The following is a 26,746-nucleotide window of genomic DNA, read 5'->3' on the forward strand; positions in this document are numbered from 1 at the left end:
ACTTCCTAGATGGCGACTTACCTGCCCAATGTCACACTCACTGGAAACCCTCCAAAAAATGTAGCAGAGCTGCCCTAACCAACCCCTGCCCGATGTCCTCCAGGCCCTCTGCAGCACGCCCTGCTGGGGTCCATAAAATGCCAACACTCACAGCCAACAGGCCCTCCTAAAGCGCCTATGGGACAGCCCCTCAGGACAGCAATGGACCTAACAAGCCAGGTGGACTCTTTAATATTGTATCACTGTAACTATTTATTTCATTATTATGTAAACAAACAAAAATGAGCACAGAAGGGCTGACAATTCTCTGAGATGCTCTCAAAAGATCTGTCAAGACAAACTGAAAACAGAAACTATCCCATGTCCACCGTGAATGAGCAGACCACACTCACAGAATTCCAGGGGCCCTCCGAGTCGGCTTTCTATCACTGTGACACCACAGTTCACATAACGAACTCACAGAGCAAAGGCCCAGGTCTCTTGTGGTCTGGATGTGATGCAGGGTATTCAGCGGTGAGGCCACTGATCGTGCCAGCTGCAGCCTCATTAGCCCAGGCTCCTCTGAATGAGTGCTGGGTGGTACCGGTGGTAGGTGGGCATGGATGGGGGAGTGGGTCCCTGGGGTTGGTCCTGGAAGGGTGGCCCTTCCCCTCTCTGCTTCCTGCTCCATCATGAGCTGAGCAGCTTTCCTCTGCTGGCCCTTCCCCCAGGACACGCTGCCCAGCCTTGGGACCAGAGCAATAGAGCCAGCCATTTATGGACTGAGACCTCTGAAACCATGAGCCCAACTACACTTTTTCTCCTCTACATTGCTTTTGTCAACTCAGAAGCTGACTAAAGCACAGCATTAGAAATTCCAGAGCGTGATGGGCAGACTGGTTGCTTTAGGCCTTTGGTGGGGCACCAGACACCTGCAGTGGGGAGCACACTGCTCACCCCATGGCAGGAGGCCAAAAGTGAGAGCGAGAGGGGGGTCCCACAATGCCCTCTGGGGGCATGACTCCAAGGACCTAAGGCCCTCCCATGAGGCCCTTGTCCTAAAGGTTCACAGCACTTACCAAAGCACACTCCAGGGCCCAAGCTTTTAATGCTTGGGCCTTTGGGGGACATTTACCACATGAACTACAACATGTTCTAGACTCAGATAGCATTATAAAGCTGGGGGTTACTAACGACATGAACACATGCACCAACTGTGCCGAAAAGCAGCCTAACCCAGGGAGTAGCCCCACGTTGGAAGAACGCAGCTCTTGACCTACACCAAACACAATCTCCTCACAGCAAGCAACAGCCTCTCCTGGGTGTCACATAAAAACTCTCGATTCCCAGGTACAAGGAGCCACCAGGGAAAACTGCCCGTTGCTCAAATTGTTACTCAAAAGTTACTTATTTAAAATTAAAATATTGAAAGCATGTTAGTATCTTCAAAATTTATCAGAACATATTTTGTTAACCAACTACTGCTAAACAACTGTGAGAAGGAGGGCTTCTCTCTACCTTCAGCCAGGCCAATCTGCCACAGCCATCTGGCAGCCAAAGCCAGGGTGTGTCCGGTGCACCCAGGGCTATAATGCCTAGGCTTGTGTCACTCCACCATGGTGACACAATGACAAAATCCCCTAACGACACATTTCTCATATTGTAGCCCTACTGTTAAGTGACTTGTAACTTCATCATCTTCTTTTTTTGTGTGCTGCTGGGATCAAATCCAGGGCCTCGTGCATACTAGGTAAGCACTCTACCACTGAGCCTCATCCCCGGCCCTTTAATTTCTTAAAGTTGCTGAGGTTGGCCTTCAACTTATGACCCTCCAGCCTCAGTCTCTCAAGCACCATTGCACTCAGCAGGAATCTGCACTTTTACAAGATACCCAGGGGTGCTATGACTTCAAAAGTGTTGTCCTAAACAGCAGTGGCTTGTCCAGGACTGAGTGGCTGCCAGGCCTACAGCTGACCCAGTGAGAGCACCGCTGAGAGGGCTGGGTCTGGACTCACAAGACGAGGCTGTGACTCTGCTTTTCCTGGGAATATGGCCTTCAGTAGGCCATCATCACTGCACCTCCACCTCCTCTCCTGGGAGATGGCACACATCCTCCAACGAAGGGTGCTTCAGGGCTCTGTGAAGGCTGGCTATGAAGACCAAGGAGGCAATGTGGCCCTCATATGTGGTCTAACTTACTGCAGCTTCAGCTACTTACAGTCATTCTTGGTCCAAAAATATTGTGAGAAGCTCCAGAATTAAACAAGTCATAACTTTTAATTAACTTTTGTCACAGCACAGTGTCATGACTACTCCACGTAGTCATTGGTGTTATTGGTGTTGACTGACTATGCCTAACTTATAAATGACCTGGGCATGTGTGCACAGAAAACAGCACAGCCTGGGAGGGGTGTGGCTGCTGGGGGGCTTTGGCACCCCATGGGCCTAGGAGGCACCCTGTAGATGGGGGTACTCTGTACATGAGAATGGGACACAGGTGACATGGGAGCCACGTCGGAACCCAGCAAGTGCTGCGAAGGTGACTGGTGGGCGCCTCCCAGACCTGGCCCACTGCAGGCCAGGCAGAGACAGAGATGTGTGGGACCCGGTCCTGCCTTTCCCTGGCTCATACCCTGACAGGGAGAGAACTGGGTGACTCCTCCCAAGAGCATATACAGAAAGCAAATTGATAAGTGACCAATTTTGCCCTGACTTTGAATGAAAGTCTAACTTTCCTGACTAAGCAAGTGAGAGAACCACGAAATGCAGAAAATGGTGAAGGACAGAAAAACCTGCGTATGTGAGTCTCCCCAGGTGGGGAAAGGCCAAGGAGCGAAGAAAGGGACCAAACAGACTTCAAATATGTAAAACCACACAAAATACACATTCTAGAGAGTGCTCTTATTTTTCTCTCTTAAAAAAATATTGAACACTATATCTCAGAAGATGCTTAGCGATGAATACTCAAGTTCCAGGCTAAGGCATTCAGGGTTAACCCAGAAAGAAGGTCAAGTCTTTAGGCTCTGCTGGCGTGTTTTGCCTGCCAAATCCTCGTTTTTCTGGGGGTTTTTTGTTTGTTTTGTTTTCTTAATTTGCTTTAAGAACAGATTCCCAAGAACTTGTAGCTTCAGCAACCTGCAAAGAAACACCACTGTCCTCTGGGATGGCTATACTGAAGGGACTCCCCACAGCTGCACAGCAGCACTGGGCCTAGAAACAGGCATGCCTTGAGCAAAGCAAGGCCTCGGATCTGGGCTTCCACCACCACATGCCCTGGGGCTTAAGGGCAACCAGACCCCCAGGGATCCAGGGACCAGTGCAAAGGTATCACTCACCAGCCAGGGCTGAGGAATCTCTGGCAGAGGCATCTGAGGGGGTGCTGGCAGGCTGCTGGCCTCTTGCTTCTGAGCATGATCCTTCACTTCAAAACCTGCAAGTATTAACCAAACCCACAGAGCTGGAGGAGGAGGAGCAGGGGGCCTCTAGCAGCTATCCTTCCCCAATCCCACATCAAACACTCTGCAAACGCTAGGCTCTCTTAAGTTCTTACAACACTCCTGCAGGTCAGTACATCCTTCTCTATTTTACCAGTGAAGAATCTGTGGGGAGGAGAAGAGGGGAAGGGGAAAGAAGGGGAGGGGAGAGGAGGCGAGGGAAGGGGAGGAAAGAGACAATCTCTACCACACACACACACAAAAAAAAATAAATGGGTTTTTAAAAAGTTAAAGAGCTGAAGAAAGAATTAGTGAAGTGGAAAATATCAGCAGACGCATCCTGAAGGAGCACGTGAGACAGGGCGGGAAGCATGTCTGCACCCACAATCAACCAGGTCGCCACACCATGCACGTTCAGTGTGCTGGCAGATCGGCCACCTTCCTGACTGGCAAGGCAAGCTCTAATTGCCAGGCCATGGCTTCACAGACCAAACACCAAGACACTGCATACCTGCGATGGTCTGCACACATCTCTATAAGGAAGTGTAAAGGAAAGACCCCTACATCTCCTCGGGATCTGGACCTCCAAAATCCTAACCTGGTGTCCTCAGGAGGGCCTCTGCCACACTTTCCTCTCACTGGCCTCATTGGATTCTCCTCTTCAGTGCCTTCCTAATGCTACAACGATCCCCTACATCCTTGCAGGCCTCCTCGGTCCTATTTTTCTGTCTTACCCATTTTCAGAAAAGTTCACACAGTCCTCAGGCCTGAGGCTACTAGCTGAGGAGGGGCTGTCCTGCAGCCCTGGCCCTGGGCTGGCATCTGGGAACATGGATTTCAGGTGTGTTTCCTGACTGGTAATGCTGGTTGTGGTGCCTAGGCTGCTCGTGCAAACAGCAGGGCTTCTGCTGTACACCTGCTTTCATGAGAATCTGGAGTTCTGCAGGTGTGGGAGGTGCCTACACCCCTGAGCCCGAGTCTCTACGCTGCTTCCCTGAACAGAAACAGCACAGGCTGCCGCACTTGTGCTGTTGAGTCTGCTCTGGGTGACCCTCGCAGGAGGGGGAGCACACACAAGCCCCCGTGTGGGTTCCCAGGGCTGTGTGGGGGTCTCTTCCCCTCCTTCAGGCAGGCCGAGTCTCTTCTCTGCCGTGTGATATGCCCTGGGCATGAACAAGTACCACTATGTGCTAGTCCCGAGTGTACTTCCAGCTAATGTTGGGGTGCTCTGGTGCTCTAGCACACCCATGATTCTACTGACTCCTAAAGGCTTAATCTTTCTATACCCAGAGGTCAGAAGGAGATGGATGTGCCAGGTGCAGTGGATGAATAACTTGGGAAAATTTGGTGAATAAACAACTTTCACAGGTTACTGGACAAGGGAATGCCCTTCAGAGGAAGCAGAATTGAAGTGATGTCAGAGCCAAAAGAGCCTGGGAAGCGGGCAACGAGGTTGGACGTGACTACCTTTGGGCGACTGGATCCGCAGCAGGATGTTGGTCAGTGCGGCCTTCTTCTCCCTGACAGTTGCAGTGAGATACTCATGGTCCAGGAGTTCAAGAAAGAGGCGAAGTTCCACTATTAACTCTTCCATTGCTGGAAACCAAGGAGAGAGCAGGAAGAATCTCATTAGGCCCATTGATTTGCAAATGCCAAAACAGGAAGCTAAGCCTCACTTGGAGCTGCTGTCCTTGGCTTGGTGGCCATGGAATGCACACCCCAACATGAGAGGCAAGTGTGCTGGAGCCAGGGACAATAGATTCATGCACCATCCTCTTTACAAAGGCCTCACTCCTTCCCTTTTGCTTTCAGGCACCAAAACTCAGCTGGGAAAAGTGCCAAAGCTGGCTGCCAATAGATGGTGTTGTACCCAAAAACTTGTGACTCTGCATGGGTGTCGGCATGTGATATTAAATTTCAATGGCAAGGAGGAGATGGGAGATTAAAATGCCGAAGCATTCGAGTAAGCATTCGAGTAAGCATGGCACGGCTTCAGAAGCACACCAGCCTCTGTGCCAGGACGCCAGTGAGCACATTCCACCCCACAGCAAGGGAGGCTGATGCCCGGGGATCCCACCAGCTCTCTCCTCAGATGTCCACAGCCACTATGCCCGCAGCTGTAACTGACGGTGTGAACCTGGGGAACTGCAAACCCTGCTGGGGGTCCTCATGTCCACACTATCTCTCAACACTGGGGCCTTCCCAGCCTCTTCTACAAACCTGAGGGCAAAGGGCAAAGCCACTAGCACCTGAGCACCAACATGCCAGCACCCACAGGACTCTCCACAGGTGAACAAGGGCCACTCTAAGGTGTACTTGATGCTGACTGTGTGGTAAAACCACTGCTTTTATTAAGTCTCAGCCCTTGAGGCCACCCCCCTTTCCCATCCTGTCAAATAAGTCACGCTCCTGCAGATGGAAGCAGGCTGGCCTTTGGAAAATTCACTGGCACAACCACTGGATTGGGAGCCTCCTTATGCCACTGCTTTCATGTAGCTTGAAAGAATGAATGACAGGCCAGCTATGACTATCCGGACTTGAGCACCTGGCAGACACGTCCTCAGAAAGGAGCAGAGTGGGCTGGGCTGTGGCTCAGTGGTAGAGAACTTGCCTAGCAGGGGGGAGGCACTGGGTTTGATCCTCAGCACCAAATATAAATAAATGAAGAAAATATATATATATAAAATTTATTATTTATTTTCATTGTTGATGGACCTGTATGTGTATGTATATATATATATATATATATTTTTTTTTTTAAAGAAATGAGTGCACTGTCACTTCAAGGTGGATGACTGACAGCATTTTTTCCCCAATGATAAAATTTGAGCTTCCAAGTGAAAATAAGAACTTTGGAAAATGTGTATCCACCAGTGGAATAGAGCTTGACAGTCTCCCTGTACCAAGAGCCTGTCCTGTCGGGATCAGGAGTGCCATCAACACACCTGAGTCTGCTGATGTTGCATAATGTAGTCTACATCTTCGAGGTCTGCACAGATGTTCTAAAATCACATGTTGATAAAAGATCCACCATAAATACCAAACAAACTGCAGCACCCAGCATGGTGGAGGAGAGCACAGCCCAGGCCTCCACCTGGCAGTGAGTTTTGGCCGTGCCACCTCGTGTGTGTCAAAATCGCCATTTTCTACAAAGGCTGTTGGAAGCCTCCTGTCCCCAACCACTCCTCTGAGCAAGACCAGGCTTCTCCATGATGATGCCTCGGGACAGTGTGGGTGAAGGAGAGGACCTAGAACGCAAGTGTCTCTACTAAGCCAGGGACAACTTGCTCAGAAGCCTGGAACCACACGGCTCTTCTCATCTCGTTTTGGCAAATGCTGCTGCTTTTCATAAACATGTCTTAAATGTGTTACCATGAAATGGGCTGATAGAGTTTAGTGAACTGATTAACATCTTAAAATGTGCCAGTTTTAAACGGTAATGTGATAAATGTCCACATTTTCACCCACACAAATAAAAGCTTTTTGGGGGTCTTCAAAATATATTTTCAGACTAATAAGTCTGTGAATTGCTAATGTAGGCAGTTTTTTCATTTCTTCATCCATTCACTCATTCAGCAAACATCCTGTGTCAGAAATACACATCATACACCTTGACCGAGGAAAACATAATAAAAATGATTCACACAAACACCTACTCAAAGGGTTAAAATGGCCAGTTATTGTCAGGTTCTTTTTTAACCCTAATTTAAAAAGAACCTGACAATATCAAAATATCAGAAGAGGGTCTCAGAGTGCAATGCCTAACTTAGGTTCCTCACGGAGCTCCCACTGAGCACTTTGTGCAGACCTCTGTGAATCTCAGATTTTAACCATCCTGGGGTCGGGGTGCCCAAACCACACCCCTCTCCTTGGGAGAACAGCTCCCAACAAGACCCCGCAAATCATCTCCCACGCAGCACGGCGGCTAGAATTAACTAAGCCTCAGCCAAGCTGTTCAACTGGATTCTCCTTCCTGTATGTTCCACCAGGGAACCAGAAAGGCCAGCCATATCAGGGTCCACAGAGCAGTGTGAGGGCACGCATGCCAAAGAGGAGAGCCACCCCGGGAGGGAGAGACGCAGCCAACATCTCAGAAGTCAGCGTGCTGGGGCAGGAGACCCCTCGAGAGGAAGAATTGGGTGATGACGTGACTGGGCCCGCATACTCTCCCACCCCACTGTCAGTTACCTGGGAAACTGCATGCACTTGAGGTCCATTAGGACATTCATCTCCTTCTAGTAAATTCTCATTTCATCTTTTTACTGAGTGAATATGGAGTTAGCTTCTGTTTACCTGATATTGCCGCCAAAAGACACTCAAAACCAGTCACAGCATCTCAGGATGCAAAGTATCTCCCTGTCAGAGAGCTGTGACAGAGAAGGGAACGCACAATAAACCACATTCCACACTTGGCCGTCCTTTTAATACTTGCCCTGTATGTCCCACCTTCTTAGTAGACACCTATAAGGTTTATTTGGGTTTTGTGGTGGTTTGATATTCTCATGCAGTCTAGCAGTCTCATGCTTTGCTTATCTCCAAACACCTTCCTGCCGCCACGAGCTCAATCCGCACAGAAAGCACGCAAAAGTTCCTGGACAGGGAAATGGTGTTTCCAGAGAGCTGCGGCATGAAGGCTCTGGGTCTGCCACCACAAGGGCACTCGTGCTGCCCAGCTCAGAGTGGACATAAACACTGCTGGGGTCAGGTGTCAAGGAACTACAGAAGCACAGCACTTCAGAGAGGAGCCGTCTGCAGGGCACAGAGACTTGGCAAAGGAGCAGGCAGCGTGAGTGCCATGCAGGCCCTGCCTCCTGGGGAGCCCCGGCCAGCACAGAGGGAAGGCCATGGCAGCGACTCCCAGGCACATGGGGAGAAGGCTGTCTAGAACATGCTACCAGCAAGCTCTGCTTTGTTTTGTTTTGTTTCTGGAATTAAACAAATTGGACAGTGAAGAGGACCCAGGCCCTCAGTCTGTTAAAAGGTGACAGCAAGGCTCTACCATTACAACGGCACCGGGCCGCAGACTCCAGGTTGGATTGGTCTATTGGAAGACAAAGTCCAGATATGGACCCAAGTGCATGTGGAAACACAGCGTGTGATTAAAAGGCAGTGCCTCAAAATCAAAGAAAAAGATGACAACTTCATAGTTGGGATTAGTAGCCCCAAATGGTAGCCACTTTTAAAAAAATAAAATCCCATCAAGAGATGAGCAGATAAAGATATTGTGATAGATATACAAAAGGAGCTCCATTATGTCATCTGCAGAAAAATGGATAGAAATACAGACCATGATTTTTCAACAAAATAAGTGAGACACAGAGAGAAAAGTATGCTATGTTTTCTCTCATCTGTGGAAGGTACAGGGGAAAAACAGAAGCCCTAAAGATAGAGGAGACCATCAGGGTGGAGGGAGGAGGCGGGCTGAAGTGGCGGAGCTGAGCTGTGGCCTGTGTGGACTGCAGTGCGATGGTCCCGCCCTCTGTATAGCTGAGATGCCCCAGTAAAAAGTACCCACTGCTGTCTCTCCACACCTGTGCTGTAATTCCTGATTTAAGTAGTGTGCTAATAAATAACTCGTACTATGAAAAAAGATAAAATTGAGTACATAACGTACATAATGTGCCAAGAAAAAAAAAAGATATTTGAGAATCCGAATATAAACCATGAAACTACCCAAGTCCTAGAAGAAATGGCAGAGGAATTCTTTCACAACCTGAGTGTGAGGAATGACTGGCCAGCTGGGGCCAGAGGCACATGCAAAGGGAAGAGGATCACCCTCCCGCAGAGCAGGAAGCTGAGTTCCCTGCGCCCACCCCCACCCAGCACCCACCTGCTCGTCATGCCAACTTCCATGCCCACCTGGGCCCTCCCTGCCCCTCCTGCAGGTGTGAGGCTCTGAACACCACCTGCTGTCAGAGAACCTCTTCCCTTGTGCTGTCATTTCCAAGGACTTCTCCCAGCCCCCCATCAGAACCCCAACTCACCAGCCCTGGTTGTGTCAGAGGTGTATCTCTTTGCACTCCTGCTGGGCTGCACACCATGGCAGTTCTGAACAACTCTGTTCCACGCCCATCCTGCTTGTTCTGCCCACAGCCCTGCACATGCTCCAGCCTGCCTGTGTGATCCCTGTCTCGTCCCCCGCTCTTCCACCTGGCTCTCCATGGCAACCGGATGCCCATGTGCACTGTGCTGAGGGGCCCCTGTGTCTAACTCCTCCACTGGACAGGGGCAGAAGGTGATCGCCGCCTGGCACGCCATGTATGTGTGGTGAATTAATTCACTTCTGTGTGGCTAGTTCTCCATAACGCAAAATTCCTGAGGTTTGTCTTAAAGAGAAGACTGCAGAGATGACAGATCGTCCTCTCACAGTAACTCTGTCTCCTGGGACCTCTCACAACACACTCGTGAAAAAGACCAACTCCAACAAGTTTCTTTTCTCAAGCAGTTGACCCCCACCTGTCCAGAGGCCTTCCCTGATGAGCAGACCAGGCGTCGCCCACGGGTACAGAACCATGCAAGTTAGGCGGCTGACGCCCAAGCCAGCGCTGCATATTTTCCCTTACAGGGTTACAGTCCAGGCTCCCCACAGGCTCTTCCAAATATTTCCACAGGCCTCTGTAGATAATCTATGGTTAACATTTTTTTCTGTGCTAGGGATCTGCAGATAATCTAAATACTCAAAGGTTGATCTAAAAAACCTCAGCAATGCAACCTAGCTTTAGATGCTGCCCCTCGGAAGTCCCCCTGGGGCAGCAAAGAGGCTCTTTTAAAATGGAGATACCACTGCCTGAAAGACTAGACGACTATATTTTCCTGGCTTCTAGTTCTCTAATCTCTGATGTGCTTTCTGCCCCACAGGCCTGCAGTGAAGATCCAGGCTGAAACCAAAGCCTGGGGCTCCATGCTTATCAGCATAAATGTCACTGGAACCTGAGAAGAGCAAGGTCCATGCCCTCTCCAGGTGGTCCCAGCATGGACTGAAGTTGATCTTCCAAAGATCCACCAGGATCCCAAAGGAAAGGCAAGAGAGTCCCAAGACAAAGGGGGACAGAAACTCAAGAGTGGTAGAATACTGTTTTATTTAGAGAGTTTACAGGGAGGTGTAAGAAATCTCCAGGAAAAATTCTAGGCCCAAGGACAGGGAAGAAAAATGGAAAGCAGAGGCCCTTCCCATGTCTGAGTCACATTGTAAAAATCTGTGACATGTTAGTTTTTAATTTCTAAAAGGTTAAATCTGATAGTTCTTTTGTTCCCTACCTGTAGGGATTTAATATCTGCTAAGAAGCTACAAACTCCTTTTTTCCTATCTGCTTGTACATGTCTGTGCACACCTGTTTACTGTGTGCTGTGTCGACATATGTGTTTACGTCTGTATCATTTACATGGTACCAAACTTAGATATAAATAAGCAGTCATAAATTTTAAAAAAGAAAGAAAAAGGAATAAATCCAGATGCCTGTTCACATGAAATTGGTTACATAGATATGAGTAAAGATGTCTTTAAGATTACTAACCCACAGGGTTTCTAGGTAGTCTGCCAATCAAGGGAGCATTGATTTCTATAAAATATTTAAGTGCAATGTCCATTACTTTTAAAGATTTTTTTCTTTGTCAGAAATAACTAAAAATATGAATAAGTTGTAGAATGTCTAAGTAAGTTGCAAAAGGTTTCTGGATCTCAAATTTTAGGTATGTGATTAAGTTGGCTATACTCAGCATGGTCAGTTAAAATTACTTACGGGTTTTCCCCCTAAGGATAACCTTTAATATGCCAATTCTGTTTAGAAACATCAAGGGCTCCTTAAAACATTGATCAGCTCTTATCTTTCAAGACAATTTCTTGTGTCTGTTAGGTTTTGTTACTTAGGGAAGCTAAGTCTTAAAGGTATTATGGTTTGTACTTTTAAATGATTACATGTAACTGATTAAATAAACAACTATTATGTATACATCTGAGAACCATGTGAGACTTACCTGAGTTTTAATGTAAAAGTTAAACTTAGTTAATAAGGGCATCTGTGTAATTATGACCCCAACCATTACTGGCTTCTCTAAATATTAGATATATTCATGTTCTTCAAGTACACCACCCTTTAAAACTGTATACAAGCCTTTAAAAAGCTTAGGAGAACATTTTACCAAGTTGGTGTTCTCCAAACTAAAATTGTCTGTACCAACAGTCTCCTTCAGATTTATATAGAAATAACCAAGTTGGTTGGTATATATATATATTTGTGTTTCTCTTTACACTGGAATGGGAATTTAAATGTATTTTTGGAAGGTAATAAGGAGAGTTTAAGTGAAGAGCTCTCTTAGCCTTTCTTCCTTATTTTTAAATTTATTTTTTAGTTATAGGTGGACACAATATCTTAATTTTATTTTTATGTGGTGCTGAGGACCCAGTGCCTCACGCATGCTAGGTGAGCATGCTACCTCTGAGCCCCAACCCCAGCCCTCTCTTAGCCTTTCTATTTGATTCATCTTTCAAATGTAATGTATTACATTAGCTGACACTCAGATAGATTCAGGAAATAAAATGTGAGACTTCTGTACAATGACATTTTAGAAAGAGGCAAAGATCAGCTTCAGAAATAAAAAATTTCTTTATCTAAGATTTGTCAACAGCCCAACCTCCCCTGAAATAAGACTCTGCCTCTCACCCTACTGCACGTTAGGATGGCTCCAAAGTAGGCCCAAATTAAGCACACTTAAAGTTATGTTCAAAAGATAGATTTTTTTTCTTATAAGGAGTATGAGATCTCAAAATGAGCAGGATATAATACATAAATAAAGGTTTGGAATTAATAAAACCATGTTTCTTTGTTCATAGCTATCATACAAACTGAATGTGGTTTGCTCTTATAATCTCATTTTTGTATTTTCCTTGTAAAACTTGGTAACTGTTGCCTGTTAGTCTTCTGCAGAAGCACTGCTTCTGATTGGACAACCTGACACTAAGTCATCAACCTACAGGACAGAAAGGGTATAAAGCTAACTTTAAGTACTAATGCTGACCCAAATTAAATGGAAGAGGTAACTATGAAATTATAGACATTGGAGTTAAAACCCAGTACTCCTACTTCTAAACTAGTGAAACTTGCCTGCTGGATGTTTAAAATCAAAACCTGGAGACCAATGTCAAGGAAGTAAAAGGGCCAAGAAAAAATTAGCCAATATTCTGGCCCTTGCCCTCCCGGGTCAGCCAAAACTCAGGGAACAGCAGCACTTCTCTAAAGACCTTGGAACTCCAGTGTGTCATCTGGTGTCCCAATCATGGGGATCAAGAGGACCCTAGAGAACAGGAAGCCAACCAGTGCACACTCAAAAGGAGAGTCGATGGAGACGGAAATGTCCCTGAGCTTCTAAGGGAAGCCACATGTGGTCAGCAAGACCCTGGCCTGTCCTGGCAGATGGCACAACTGGTATAAAAAACATACAAGGAGCCTAGAGTCTTCTCACAAGTTCCCAAGAGTGATCGCCAACAAATCTTAGCTGACTCTAACAGTAGAGAGGAAAAAAATTCAATTTTGACCAACTTGGTCCTGAACACCTGTCAGGAGATTGTAACCAAAGCACAGCCATATAAAGACATTTAAACAATAAGACAATGCTTCTTTTATGTAAGACAAACATTTGTGTCAGTCCTTCCAAATGTAAGTAAAACTGGGAGGTTATAAGGACCCTTCTGGAGTGCTTAATAAATATCACAAAAATCTCTGTCAGAGTCACAAGTTTGTTCTGAGTCAATTTGAGACCTGTGTTTCTTTTTTGCTGGTATAATCATTTAAGTTGCTGCCAAGCCTCCTCTGGGATTTGCAATTTATCACTTTCAGCCTGACGACTTGGTTTTAATCAAGACCTGGAAAGAAGACAAGCTACAACCAAGCTGGGAAGGACTTTATCAAGTGTACCTGATCTGCTAAAAGGGGGAGAACTCATTACCATGGGTAATTTCCACTTCAAAAAATTAACATATCTAGAATGGGTGGTAATGCCAAAGGGTACAAGGACAAAAATGAAAACGAGACCAAAGAGTATACAAAGAAAAAGGAGTACTTGTGAGAAACAGAAAGTCCAGTGGTCATTTTCAGAATATAGTATATTCTAAATATAGAATTTAACCTTAACTGGGATGTAAGATACAATTGTAGCGCTTTTAAACATAGTCTTTCCCTTTGCCAGTCCCAATTTTAAAATGAGCCAATTGTGTAGGTCGTAACCCTGAGCTCCTCCTATCAGGGCAAGGGGCAGTGAAGCATTAGAGATAAATTAGGACGACTGCCCACATAAGCCTGCTTGCTAGCCAGGCTGGGTGCATGCCCTTGTGGCAGAGGTAAAGTCTGCCTTGCTTCACTACTTTCCAGCACATATTTGAGTCATTCCTCGCAGCACCCCAGGATTTGTAATCCTATATTGTTTTTAAAGGAAACTCAGCCCTACCTCATACTGTGTACAAAAACTACCTCCATTATCAAGATTAACTTGAATTGGATCATAGGCCTACAGGTAAAAGCTACAACTTTACTTCTTCCCATACCTGTATTGCATTATAATGATGCACAAGAGTGAAATTCACTGTTCTCACTTGCACATGATACAGCAATTTAACTTAGTCAACGTCATTCCCCAGTATTTTCCCTTTCCCTTCCTTCTTTCCTCCTTCCCCCAGGCCCTTTCCTCTACTCCAGTGACAATCCCCACACGCACCTTTCTTTTCCTTTTTCCTCTCTGACTTCCACATATGAGAGAAAACATTAGACCCTTGTCTTTCTGTGTTTGGCTTATTTTAAAAAGCTCCACCTTTAAAACTGACTTTGCAGCAAAGATTTCTTTAAATAAGATACAAAAGCAGAACTATAAAAGAAAAACTCTAAGTAAATCTAACTTCATAGAAATTTAAAACGTTTGTCCTTCAAAAGATACTTTAACAAAAATAAAACAAGAAACCAGAGATTGGGAAAAGATACATATCCAATAAAAGACTAGCATTCAGAATTTATTTTTAAGAACCTCCTACCTACTAACACTCAGTCCAATCTTTATAACTGTGCAAAAAAAAAAAAAAAACTAAACAGACACTTTATCAAAAAATATATATAAGTGACAAATAAAAACATGAAAAGATACTTCTCACCATCTGTTATCTGGGAAATGCACATTCAAGCTACAGTGAGATGTCACCACTGTCCATGAAGTGGCTAAGATTAAAAAGGCCCATGCCTCATGTGGGCTGGGGTGAAGGATCCAAGCTGCGGACAGGAGTGGAGTCAGTACATGGCCCTGGACAGCAAGTCCAGCACACTCCCATTGCAGGAGGCTGCCACTCCACTATGGGAACTCAACCACCTTCTCCATGACAGTCTCTCTCCCAGAAGGGAAAAAACTGCTTGTTTCGGGGAAGTGGGGACGGAAAGAAATCCTCCTGTGCACCCAAGTGCAGCACTGGTACACACGCAGCGACAAACACGCAGTGCCCCTGTGCTGCTGACATTTTACAGAGGTGAGGGTCAGAAAACTGTCTAAAAGCCATCCTGGAGGGACGAGGGAAGAAGAGGCTGAGAGAAACCGGAACTTCCCTAAGAGAGACCTGTCGCACAAGGGCGTTCACAGCCGACCTGCGACAAAAGTGAGACACTTGAAACAACCCAACCCTACAAGCACGTGGGAAACACGAGAATGAGTGAAAGAAACTGTGTGTCTACACAACGGGTGAGTGCTTGCCACAAAAGCCCCCGGACCCTGCACTCACACGCCCGCCCAGCATTCACCCATCACCAGCTCTTACTGAGTTGCATGTTCAGGTCTATGACAGATAATGGACACACAAAAAGTAAAAAAAAAAAAAAAAAAAAAAAAAGAGCCCTCCTGGTTTATCAGTGGAAGCAGACACAGAAGGGTTAGGGTGGCCATCTGTCCTGGGTTGGCCCAGCACAGATCCGCATCACCTGCTAGTCCACCTGTCCTTCCGTATAATTACCCAGCGAGCCCTCTTCCGTGTTCAAAACGCTCCTCCATTGAGCAGTTAGTGGCCATGTCTTACAGGGCTGCGGGAGGCAGAACGGCTGGGCTGCTTTCCCTCCTTCCCTAGCTCACTTCATCTCTGAGGGCCTCCGTCCTTGAGGATGGCCTGCTATTCCAAAGGGCCAAACAGCACGAGCAACCCCAGTGTCCAGAGAACAGGCCATCCCAGGTGTCTGTGCACACAGGGGGTCGTTGAGCCGTGAGAGGAAGGGCCTCCTGACACACGAGCGGCAGGGCGAGCCCTGAAGGCCCACGCTGAGTGAGAAGCCAGCCGTGACAGAGAGCACGCAAAGGCTGCAGGGCCAGCTGGGCAGCGCAGAACCCGTCTCGCCCTGGCCCCGGTGTCCTGCAAACCACAGCCTTCCACGTTCCCCTCGCAGCTGTCCAGGGCCTGATCCAGCCACTCCCAGAGTTTCTAGGGCATTCCTGTATTTCTCGCTTAGGACCTTGGCTGAGGCTCTCAGGAGGACCCTGTCCTTGCCCCTCAGCTGCCCTGTGGATCATAATCCCTCTGGCACAGCCAGATGCCTCCTGCTCTGAGAGCCTTCTCAGAGGGACTCCTGGCACCGAGCACGGCTGTCTGCTCCCAGGCCCCGTGTAAGGCAGGCTGCCTTGCCAGTTTCTTTATAAAACAGGAAGCTCTTTTCTTCCAATGACAACGAAGAACAGTGAAAGAAGGGGGAAAAAAAGTATAATTTATGTTTTTATTTATATTTTTATTTTTGGCAATGAGGACTGAACCCAGGGGTGCTTAACCACTGAACCACATCCTGGGCCCTTTTTACCTTTTATTTTGAGACAGGACCTCACTAACTTGCTGAGGGCCTCCCTAAGTTGCCCAGGCAGGCCTTGAACTTGCAATCTTCCTGCCTCAGTCTCCCAAGTCACTGGGATCACAGGCATGCGCCACCACACCTGGCTTAATATCATTTCTAACAGCATTAAAGTATGAACTACATAAAGATAAGTTTCACAAAATGTGTGATAGGAAGGCCTACACACTGACAACGATGAGACATCAATAATGAAGACATCAATAAAAGGAGACGGCTGGCATTAGTGGACTGAGGAGTCCACACGGCTAAGATGGCTATTCTCCCCAAATTCATCTAAGGACCCAGCACAGCTCCAGATAAGGTCCCAGAAGCTTATTGGGTTTTGAGAGAAGAAAAAACAGAAAGCCAATTCTGTAATAGATATGAATGAAAATAAACAGAACAGCCAACATGCCGAGGGTTGTATTGGAGGACTTATACTACCTGGTGTCCAGGCTGGCCCCAAGGCTGCAGCAATCATTGTGGGGTGACACTCGTGTTCAGATGGATAAAGTCAGGGAACAACTCTCAGTTAAGTGACCGGCTGATTTTTGTCAAGGACGGAATGGCAATTCAATGGAGGTGGACAGCCTCTGGACAAATGGTGCAGAACTTCAACTGGGAAACGACCTTCACCCCTCAGATCACACCACACAGAACAGCAACAGAGACCTACCCATAAAACTGTGAAATCTCCAGGAGAAGACACTTATGCGCTTAGGGTAGGCCAAGATTTCCAAGGACACCAAAGGTACTAACATAAAAATAATAATAAACTGGATTTTTTGAAAGAAATCAAAAGAATGAGAAGAAAATATTTGCACTACATGTGTCTGACATAGCATTTGCACCAATACATTGGACACAAAGAACACACAGAGAAAAACAAACTTATAAAAACAGGCAATGGGGTATTATAGATATTTCACCAGAAAAAGACATGAATAGCCAATAAGCATATGAGAAGATGCTAGTGTCACTGGTGATCAGGTGGAGGCACTTTAAAATCCCCATGATGCTCTGACACACTACACACGACCACAAGCCAAGTGACTGAGGGCAGCAAGTCTTGGCAGAGCAGGGCACACCTGGGGCCTCCCTGGCACTTTGCTGCTGGGAAGGCACCTCAGAGCAATGGCCTACAGCTCTCAGTCTGTCATAAAGGTATGCGTAGTGTGATCCACTCACTCTACTCTGAGCTCCACTGCATACATGAAACAAACACATTAGCAGCTTTATTTATTTATTTCCCAGGAACTGAACCTAGGAGCACACAACCACTAAGCCACATTCCTGGCCCTTTTTATTTCTTGATTTTAAGACAGCCTCACTAAGTGGCTGAGGCCCTCTCTAAGTTGCTGAGGCTGGCCTCAGACTTTTGATCCTCCTGTCTCAGCCTCCTAAGTCACTGGGATTACAGGTGTGCACCACCACACCCAGCTAGCAGCTATATTTATAATAACCAAAAGCTGAACACAACCTAAACAACCATTAACAAGCATAACAATTAACAAGTCATCACACAATGCAGTGATTCTTAGCAATAAACAGACCACTAAGAGACAAACAATCCATACATGAAACTCAGATGAATCTCAAAAAAAAAAAAAAAAAAAAAAAAAGCTAGGTGAAAGAAGCTAACAGAGACCAACAAATTATATGATTCCATTTTCAAGAAGTTCCAGAGCCAGAGAAGTGCATCTGCCGAGACAGAGCAGATCAGTGGTGGCCTCAGTCCATCGAGGCAGAGAGGACCCAGGACGAAGGCCAAGAGGGAATGAGAACGAGGGACAATCCTTTGTCTTCATGTTCTGGGGCTCTGTGAGCCAAGGCAGCACGTCAGAGCTGAAGACCAAGAGCCAAGGTGGAGTGGGAGGAAGGGTGGCGCGGCAGGCTGCACCTGGGCAGACAGGACTGAGACAACTGCGGCTGCCCAGCAGCAGTGACTCAGAGGAGAGCAGCGCGGCTCCTGCCCAAGGTGCCCCTCCCCATGAGAAAAATCCAGGATTCCCAGCAGCGGCCAGTGGGGTGGGCCAGTGGGTGCGTCACGCTGACTGCCTTGGGCAGCTCTCAAGGGGGTCTTCTTGTAATCCAGGGCAAGAAGACAACACAAGTCAGGGAGAGAAGGGCAAAGCACAGTCTCATTAGGACAAAACCATTTCATTGGTAAAGAAAATGAAGAGAGGAGGAGTCACATGGCTGGAAAGGACAGGAACAATTCAAACCCAACCCTGTCCTCACCTGAAACTTAAAAGGTCCTGCTGAAGAGCAAAGTACTCCTCAGGGGAGGACAGCCAGCCCGTGGGGAGCCTCACCCAACAGTACAGGATCCCTCCCCAGCAGCCAAGTGAGGCCAGGTGGAAAAGGAAGACAAGGTTCCCGACACCCTGCCCACCTCTGTGCCATCTGTCCCCTGAACAGTGAATGTGCACAGAGGCAGTCAGGTACAGCTGACTGGCAGCCAGGCCCTGTCACCCTGCGACCCACTGCCCTTCCTCTCAACACCAAGGCTTAGAGCCTCAGGGACTCTAGTAGGTTCTCCGGGGCTACCGTTTTATGGCTGCAGACAGAGATGGAAGGATGTTCAAGGGCACTAGACTAATTTTGGCCCTGGAAGGACTACAATTCAAGGCTCGCTGCCCAGAGGGGCTCTCTCTGAGGCGGGTTATGTCCAGAACCAGGTGGCCTCCAGGCTCCAGCTACAAGACCCCCATTTCCAACAGCTGAGAGCACAGGCACTTCCTATTCACCGCCATCTTTCCTAATCGACTATACGGATCCCTTTGGCCACCGTATCATTAAATGAACAGCCTGCCCAAATTAAGTTATAGGAACTGTAAACTTGGGCAGGGGAAGAAAAGGTGGAGGAAGCAGATTTTCCCAGGAAAGCCAGACGTTCCTGTTGAATGAACCCCCTCATCTGAAGTCCCCCAAAATAATGCACTTTACATTGTGCCCTGTCCCCAACCAGCTGGGGTGAAACTGCATCACCCACCAGAAGAGGACGTGGTCATCTCCTCCTTAGCCGGCACGGCCAGAGATAGTGGGCCAAACCCACAGCCTGAAACACAAAGCAGTACCCTTCGTCACATCGCTGTCACCACCATCTCTCATAGATAGATACTCCTGTGACAAACAAGGAAACTAAGGCCCTGAGGGACAAGGAGTTGTCAGTCACACCACAGGGGTGGCAGAAGACACCCGGTTTAGCCTAGTGCTCTCCCAGTGGTCTGAACTTGGTACTGCCAGCAGTAGCAGATGACAACCCCCTTTCCATGGGGCACTGGAGACTGTATGGGAAGACTGGCTGCCACCCTTGCAGCTCCAAGGCTCCTTGTCACATGGAATGTGAGAAGGTGAAACAGGATTTTTAGAAACGCGTCCTCTCTGCCCTCCAGAACTGAGGAGGCCCTAAACCAGCTCTGCTCAAACTGCCCTGGGGACACAATGGCCCAGAGGGCTTTGAAGACTCTGACCCTCAGGTCTGGGCTGGGGCCTGAGAGTCTGCATCTCCAAAAGCACCTGGTGACACAAGTGCTGCTGGTCCTTAGGTCCTAAGCCACACTGTCTCAGTACACCAAGGAAGGAGTGTTCAGAAGGTACATGTGACTAGCAGCAAGGGTCCTTAAACAACACTGCTCATGCTGCCCTGGCACTCGCCTCCCACTTGCCTCAGGGAGCCCCAGGCCTCCACTGAGACGGAATTCCAACTCCAAGGAAGTACCCAAGTGGAGCCATCACGCCCCAGCGCTGCCCCTGGCCCCTGGCCCCTGGCTGGCCCTCCACCGTCAGCTCCAACAGGACCTGGAGTGCAGGCACAGGCAGGGCTGGGCGGCCTCAGCCTCTCCTCCTCCGTCGGCATCGGGGCACCACCGTCTAACCACGGCCAACACCTATTTTGTAAATGGGGCTTTGCTGGCACACAGCCCATAGCCCCTGGTGCTGTTTATTTATCACCTCAAGTCTGACAGTGGCAACAGAAACCTAAGCCCAAAATATTTACCCTGAACCCTGAAATCTGTGACAGCCTGCTGTCCCACCAGTTGTCTGTGCACAGATGCTGCCTGCCTATGGGACCTGAAGACAGATGCCATGACCACATGGCTCCTACTGCTGACCGCCAACTGCTCACAGGCCAGGGGAACTCCAGGCTGGCTCAATCTAGTTCAGGCCCCACGCTGTCACTCCAGATGATAAGAAAACACACTCAGAGCACCATGACAGCCAACTACGCCCAAATTAGGGTAGAAAAGAGGTGGCACCCTGATTCCTGGAAGTCTCCTCCCTTCTCCAGGAAAAGCTTGATGACAGCATGTAGGCCCAGCCCCTCATCACCCAGTCCTACAAAAAGCCCAGACTCCAGACCTGGGTGGAGGTGCCTCGCCCCTCGAACACCCCTCCAACACAACTTCCTGCCTTCTGCTCAGGGCATTAGTGGGAAGAGAACCTACAGAGCTGGTAACAAGTCTTTTATGAAAAGCTGCTCTGCTCCAGGTATTCAGGAAAACAGACTCCACCACAAAGGAAAACCTGAAATTCAAGACAAAGGACACTATCTTATCTCTGCAGAAAGGACAGTGCCAATCCAATCAACTTAAAGGCAGAAGGGGCCCATTTCAAGGCAACCCTGGTGAGAGCTGGAAACCGGAACCCAGCAAGCAAAGGGAGGCCACAGGACTTAGCACAGGGCTCACTGTCCCTGAAGCCAGGTCTGCACTAGAGGGACAAAAGGCTTGCAGGCTCTGCATCCCAATTCCCAGGGCCCACCCCCCAGCTCCTGTCAATTATCTCCCTGCTTCAGTGGCCCCTTAGGCAGCCCAGCCCAGGCTTGGTCCATTAGAGTCCTATCTAGTCATCAGGAAGTGCTGAGGCCCTGGCTCTACTTCCATCAAGTCTCTTCTGAAAGCCCAGAGGGAGAGCTGGGAGGCCCTGACAGCAGGCATGGCTGAGGGACGGGACTGGCAGCTGCTCTCCTGGGACAGGAGGCTGAAGGGCATCTGCCTCCCGCCCTGGCTCTCCTGGCAGATGGTCCTGCCACTGAGCGTGTGGGTGCAGGGACATACATCAGGGTGTAATGGAAGCTGATCAGAGAAGAGGGCTGTCTCTCTTGCACACTAGACGTTCAGGGTCCAGGGCTGCGTGCTTACGAGATCCAGCTCCAGGGAAGCCGAGGACAGCGGCCTGGGCACCACGTCTCGAGGGCACTGCACATGGCTGTGCCTCTCCTCCAAGCCAGGCTGGCCAGAGGCTGCTTGGGGTTTCACCTCCTATGTGAAGAAGTCAGCTCTGTCCTTAACACAGGGAAATCGCGCCATGTATATTGACAACTACACCCTCATCATTATCAATAGGATTCTCATCTGTAAAACAGAAGTTTGTAAAGAATCTCACCTCAATGTGGCCAGAAGAATTAAATGAAGATGATAAGTCATTGCCTCCTAGATGGCCTCCCGTACTGAATTCTCAATAAACTGTAGCTCTTACACACAGAGATCCAAACCTGGTCTCCTGAGTACTTCATGGGTCACCAACAAACCCGGGGAGAACTGCTCTTCTAAACAGCCATAATTTTTAAAAAACAATAACACATTCTGTAGGTAGATATCATTTTGTAGGTGAGAAAACTCTCAATAAAGAAAAATAACTTTCTCAAGAACATAAATTTTAGGAATTACCAGCTCAATATCCCTTTAGTCAAAAAGGCAAAAAAGCTACTCTCTCGCTTTACCATTTACACAGGAGAGCAGGTGGCTGAAAAGGGCTTTTATTAAGGAATTAACCCTAAGGTCCCAATGTGACAGAGAATGTTCTGTATGTGACTGAACACAGGAGAGCCCTCCTCGGAGAGCTTTTGTTTGTTTGTAGGACACAGGCTTTCCACCACTGGGTCTTAGTCTGCTCCCCAGGATAAGGTCCAAGCTCACCTTGGGCCTTTGGCCTTCACTCGTCCACTGCGACATCCCTGTTGCCGAGCCCAGTGGCCCAGCTTGGTCCTCACCGCGCCAGCTAGTGGCATCTGACATGCAGCCCCCACCTCCTGCTCCCTCTGTCAGTACCTGGCTGCGTGGTGCCTGCTCTCCTCTCCCCACTGGGAAGGCCATGGGCTGCCTTGGCTCTCCTGATGCTCCCCACTCCCAGGTGACAGCACGCAGTGCGGTGGCTGTGAGTCCCTCCCTACACAGTCTATTCTACATTCTATCTTCAGCCGAGGCCTCTGCCCTCCATTCCAAGCCTGGGTCTCCAGCTGCCTTTGGCGGGAGGGTGAACTCAAGCTAACCTCACTGAGGAATGTGAAGGAGGACTGATCACCAGTGCTGGACATGCTGCGGGGGCCACCGCAGGGCGGTGACAGAGCACAGTGGAGCTGTGCCTCAGAGGAAGCTGGCGCAAGCTGCAGGGTGTAGGAGACGCACGGAGCACAGCTGCTGGCTAGCCCACAGCAGGAGGCTGTGCACCTCGAGTCCCCCTCCACACAGCTGGGCCACCGGCCTCCCAGCTGCCAGCCAAGACCCATGAAGTCACCTAAAACTGTCCCCAACCCAGTATCTCACAAGACCTCCTTTCAAAATGAACAGGCCACCCAGCACCCTCCCCTACCTCACCGTCTCCAGCCAGGCCCAGGCCACTGTGCCGGCACCCCAGGTACTGGAAAGGTCCTCCTCCCTCACCCTAAGTCTCAACTCCACTCTCCTAGAAGTCACACCCGGGAAGGTCCTGCACTTGGGGAGCATGAGGAAAGGGCGCACAGGAAGGCTTTGCACTGTATGCTCAATTTTAAGTCCGAATTATTTCAAAATAAACAGTAAACAAAGGTTGAACACGCTGGCACACACCTGTAATCCCAGAGGCTGAGGCAGGAGGATCGCGAGTTCAAAGCCAGCCTCAGCAACAGGGACACACTAAGCAACTCAGTGAGACCCTGTCTCTAAATAAAATACAAAACAGGGCTGGGATGTGGCTCCATGGGAAAGCACCCCTGAGTTAATCCCCGGTACCAAAAAAAAGGAGCAAACAAAGAACAGAAACCCCTCTCTTCCCCTGTGACCCCTTCCTGCCCTCCTCCTGGCCAGCCAAGGGATCCTCCACTAAACCCAGGTATTTTGAGGGGCAACACTAAAAGGGCCCTTACCAAACCCCACAGTGTAGATAAGGCTTGAGGGTAACCCCAAGGAGTTGCCTGCTGGGAGTTCTGTCCTCAGTGTGGCCCTCAGTTAAGAGGCTGTGGTGGCTTTAGGGGAGAGGGCATACAGAAAGTCATTCCTGGCCCCTCCCCAGTCTCTCTGCTTCCTGTCTCACCATGCGACCCTCACTCTCTTGTGTGCTCCCACCATAATGACATCTGCTGTGATATGACCAGCCCAGGGACCTCACCAGAGGCTGAATCAATGAGACCCCAGATCTCTCTTTTTCTTTTTTAATAAAGCACCTGGCTTAAGCAGGTATTTCTTACAGTAACGGAAAGCTGACTAGCACAGCTGCCTTTGCCTTACTGTGCTCAGGAACAGAAGAGGGAGTGTGTGTGTGTGTGTGTGTGTGTGTGTGATTTTTTAAGATTTGATACACACACACGCATCTTATGTATACATACATATGCCGACCCCACAGTCTGCCCTTCACAATTCCCCACTTCATGTATATAAACAGAAAATGTCAAAGTTACCTGCTGCGTACTCTGATGGAGGACACTCGGGCACAGACAGGCTAGGAGACATGAAGCCTCCCAGACAGGGGGTGTAAACTGAGCTTGGCACCCCACTTGGCAGAATCCAAGTTCTGCCCTTATAGAGCTTCCCCAGTTGTGGAGACCTGCTTCCCTGGGACACCAGTTTCCTAAGGGTCAGTCCTGGAGCCTAGCAAGGGCTGCTACACTAGGCTCACAGACACTGCCCACCCAACAGGAGCTGAGTCCACAATCTACACAAATTGCATCTTTCCTGTTGGAAAACAAGACATACCCCCAGGTGACCTTGTCAGCAGCGTAGAAACCTAATGGACCTTGGCTCTGATTAGATCTCCTCCACCCCAGGCCTGGAAGGTGAGGTTCTGAGAGCCAAGACTGGTAACCATGTAGGACACCGCAGGAGCTGAGAGTGGACACCGTGCAGTGACTGCACATGGCAAGTAGGAGGCCTGGTAGGTTTCCACCACCTGAAAACACCAACTGATTAGTAGTGCTGACCTGAAATGTTGTGATGTCAAAAAAAAAAAAAGTATGTTTGGAGAGCTGGGAGGCTCAGAATTCATCATTATGCCACTAATGCTGATGTTCACATTTTAGTTATCAAAATTAATCGAACTCAATAAAGAAAGAATTCATCATTACCAGTGATCAACGACCAAAATGGCAAAACCCCCAGATGTCTTTAGTTATTCATGGTTTAAACTCTGTTCAGTCTCATGTGCTTCCTTTAGAACTGAGTCTTAGCAAACCTCTAACAGTGCTGCAGGAGGACATCCAACAGGCATTTGGCTAGGAAGACCGCTGTCTCTAGAGAATCACCTTGAACTGAATCTTGAGAACCTGCAGGAATGACATTCTCAACAGTAACAATCAGCACTGAAACCATCCAAAACCCACATCCTTCCAGAAATGTGAAAGAGCACCACTCGTCAGTATGCCTTCCACCTACCATGTTCAAGAATCAAAGACACCAGTAGGAACGTCTCTGCTCACGTTCACTCAGCAAGTTGTCCCCACCCGTGTCCTGTCTACAGTGGCCCCTCGTTCACAGCCCAAGCTGCGTGCTCAAAGAGGCAACTGCGGAGAACTCAGTGAAGCCACGAGTGCAACATGAGGAAAGCACAGGCCGGGCAGCTACAGAGGGTGGCAGTAAGGACCTGATGCAGGGGCCACACTGCTAATGAAGCAGGCAGCTGTCAGGAGCAGTCCTTGTCCACAAGCCCTCTCCTCCCTGACTCTAGATGTCCTAACCAAACCCGCCTTTAAAGATCCATAAACATAAAGACTCCTGTGAGCAACAAGAAACTAGAGGAGCGACTTTCTAAACAACTGAAAGCCTGGAACAGGAGCACACATTGCCACCCCCACTCCAGAGCAACAAAGCAGCAATTCACCAAGACACAGGAATGAATGACAGAACACAGTGACACCGGAATCAGAGGAAGCAGGACCCACAGTTAGAAAGATAGGTGAGAAACTGCTTGGCTCGAAGGCTGTAGTGAAGCAGTACCTGGGCCCCAGGCTGTATGGTCCAGGTGCAGGATCCAGGTCCACTGTGGCAAGGTCACCTCCATTGTAGGCTCTCCAGCCTCACTTTGGTGGGAGGCCCGAGCAGGAGGGAAGAGGCCACGTGTGCAGCCAGGCAAGGACCCAGGTGGTGAGAGCTGTGCACTTCCCAGAAAAGCAAGGAGGGTGCCCTCCCTGCCAACACCCAGATTTCAGCACAACAGGGCAAGGAAGAGCTGGATGGGCAAGGACACTCCTCCCAGGTCTCTCGTTGCTTTTCTAAGTACAACTTGAACATCCACATCTGAAAACCTGAAATGCTCCAAAATTCTAAACTTTTTCAGCTTCATGCAGCTCAATTTCAGATCTCTGGATTAGGAAGGCTCATTCAGTAAAGGCAAATATTCCAAAATCCCCAAAACTCCAAAATCTGAAATGCTTTTGACCCCAAGCATTTAGGTTGAGGGGTAGGTTTTGGCCCCAAGCATTTAGGTTGAGGGGTAGGGTACTCAACCTATCCTGGTGTAAAATCTGAACTCAAAATCTGAACAGGTGTCTTATTCCTAGAATCATCTACACAGCTCAATAGCAGTTCTCAAGCTCGTGTCCAAACAAAGAGAGAATCCCGGGACACCGCAGTGGGCTGCATCTCTCATTCACACAAAAACTACACAACTAACCATTAAAGACTTTGATTTGCTTATGCACACACACATACACACACACAAAAAAAAACAAATTTGAAATACATAGAGATGACAACCTTTGAACAGCTCTACCTCCAAAATTTTGGGTGGAACAAATAAAAGTTCATGATTTCCCAATGATCAATCATCCATCTTTACTGACTGTAATAGGAGCAGTCTTTTCAAACCCAGCATGAAAAAGAACCCAGCTGGCTAGGGGACAGATTATAATCAGTTCTCAATGGGCTTCATGGGTCCCAAATCCCAATGCAATACACAGAAGTAAAAGCTATCAATGACCTAACATCTGAACACTTACCGCCTCACCATCTGCCTCTCCTTCATGCGAATTTGACACTAATGAGACTCCCTTAGAGGACAGAGTTGGCTCTCCATCTCTGTGGTTACTGTCACAGCTGATACCAGCCACACCATGGCTTCCCATTGTATTTGAGCTATACCCTAAACAGGGTCTAAAGTGCCTCCATTCTAGGCTGAGAAAAAAACAGAAATTGATTTTTTCCTTTTTCTAAAATTACCAGTCCCAAAATTTGTATTTTCTTATCTGCTCGACTGAACATCTGAGGACAGTAGAAACTGAAAGGCATTGTGAAAGCTGCCGCC

General features: G+C 48.3%; 1 protein-coding gene across 1 annotated transcript in view; it reads right to left on the reverse strand.

The window, feature by feature from the left end:
- The window catches only part of Afap1 (actin filament associated protein 1), a 127,188-nt gene that overhangs the window by 63,960 nt on the left and 36,482 nt on the right, over nucleotides 1–26,746 (reverse strand). The window contains exons 2-3 of the mRNA XM_026395342.2: nucleotides 4,881–5,009; nucleotides 3,315–3,409 (exon numbers count right to left, since the gene is read on the reverse strand). Of these exons, the coding sequence (XP_026251127.2) occupies nucleotides 3,315–3,409; nucleotides 4,881–5,007 (222 nt within the window). The 5' untranslated portion in view covers nucleotides 5,008–5,009. The remainder of the gene's footprint in view (nucleotides 1–3,314; nucleotides 3,410–4,880; nucleotides 5,010–26,746) is intronic.

Source organism: Urocitellus parryii, chromosome 10, assembly GCF_045843805.1.
Source record: "Urocitellus parryii isolate mUroPar1 chromosome 10, mUroPar1.hap1, whole genome shotgun sequence".
In the NCBI taxonomy this organism is placed as follows: Eukaryota; Metazoa; Chordata; class Mammalia; order Rodentia; family Sciuridae; genus Urocitellus; species Urocitellus parryii.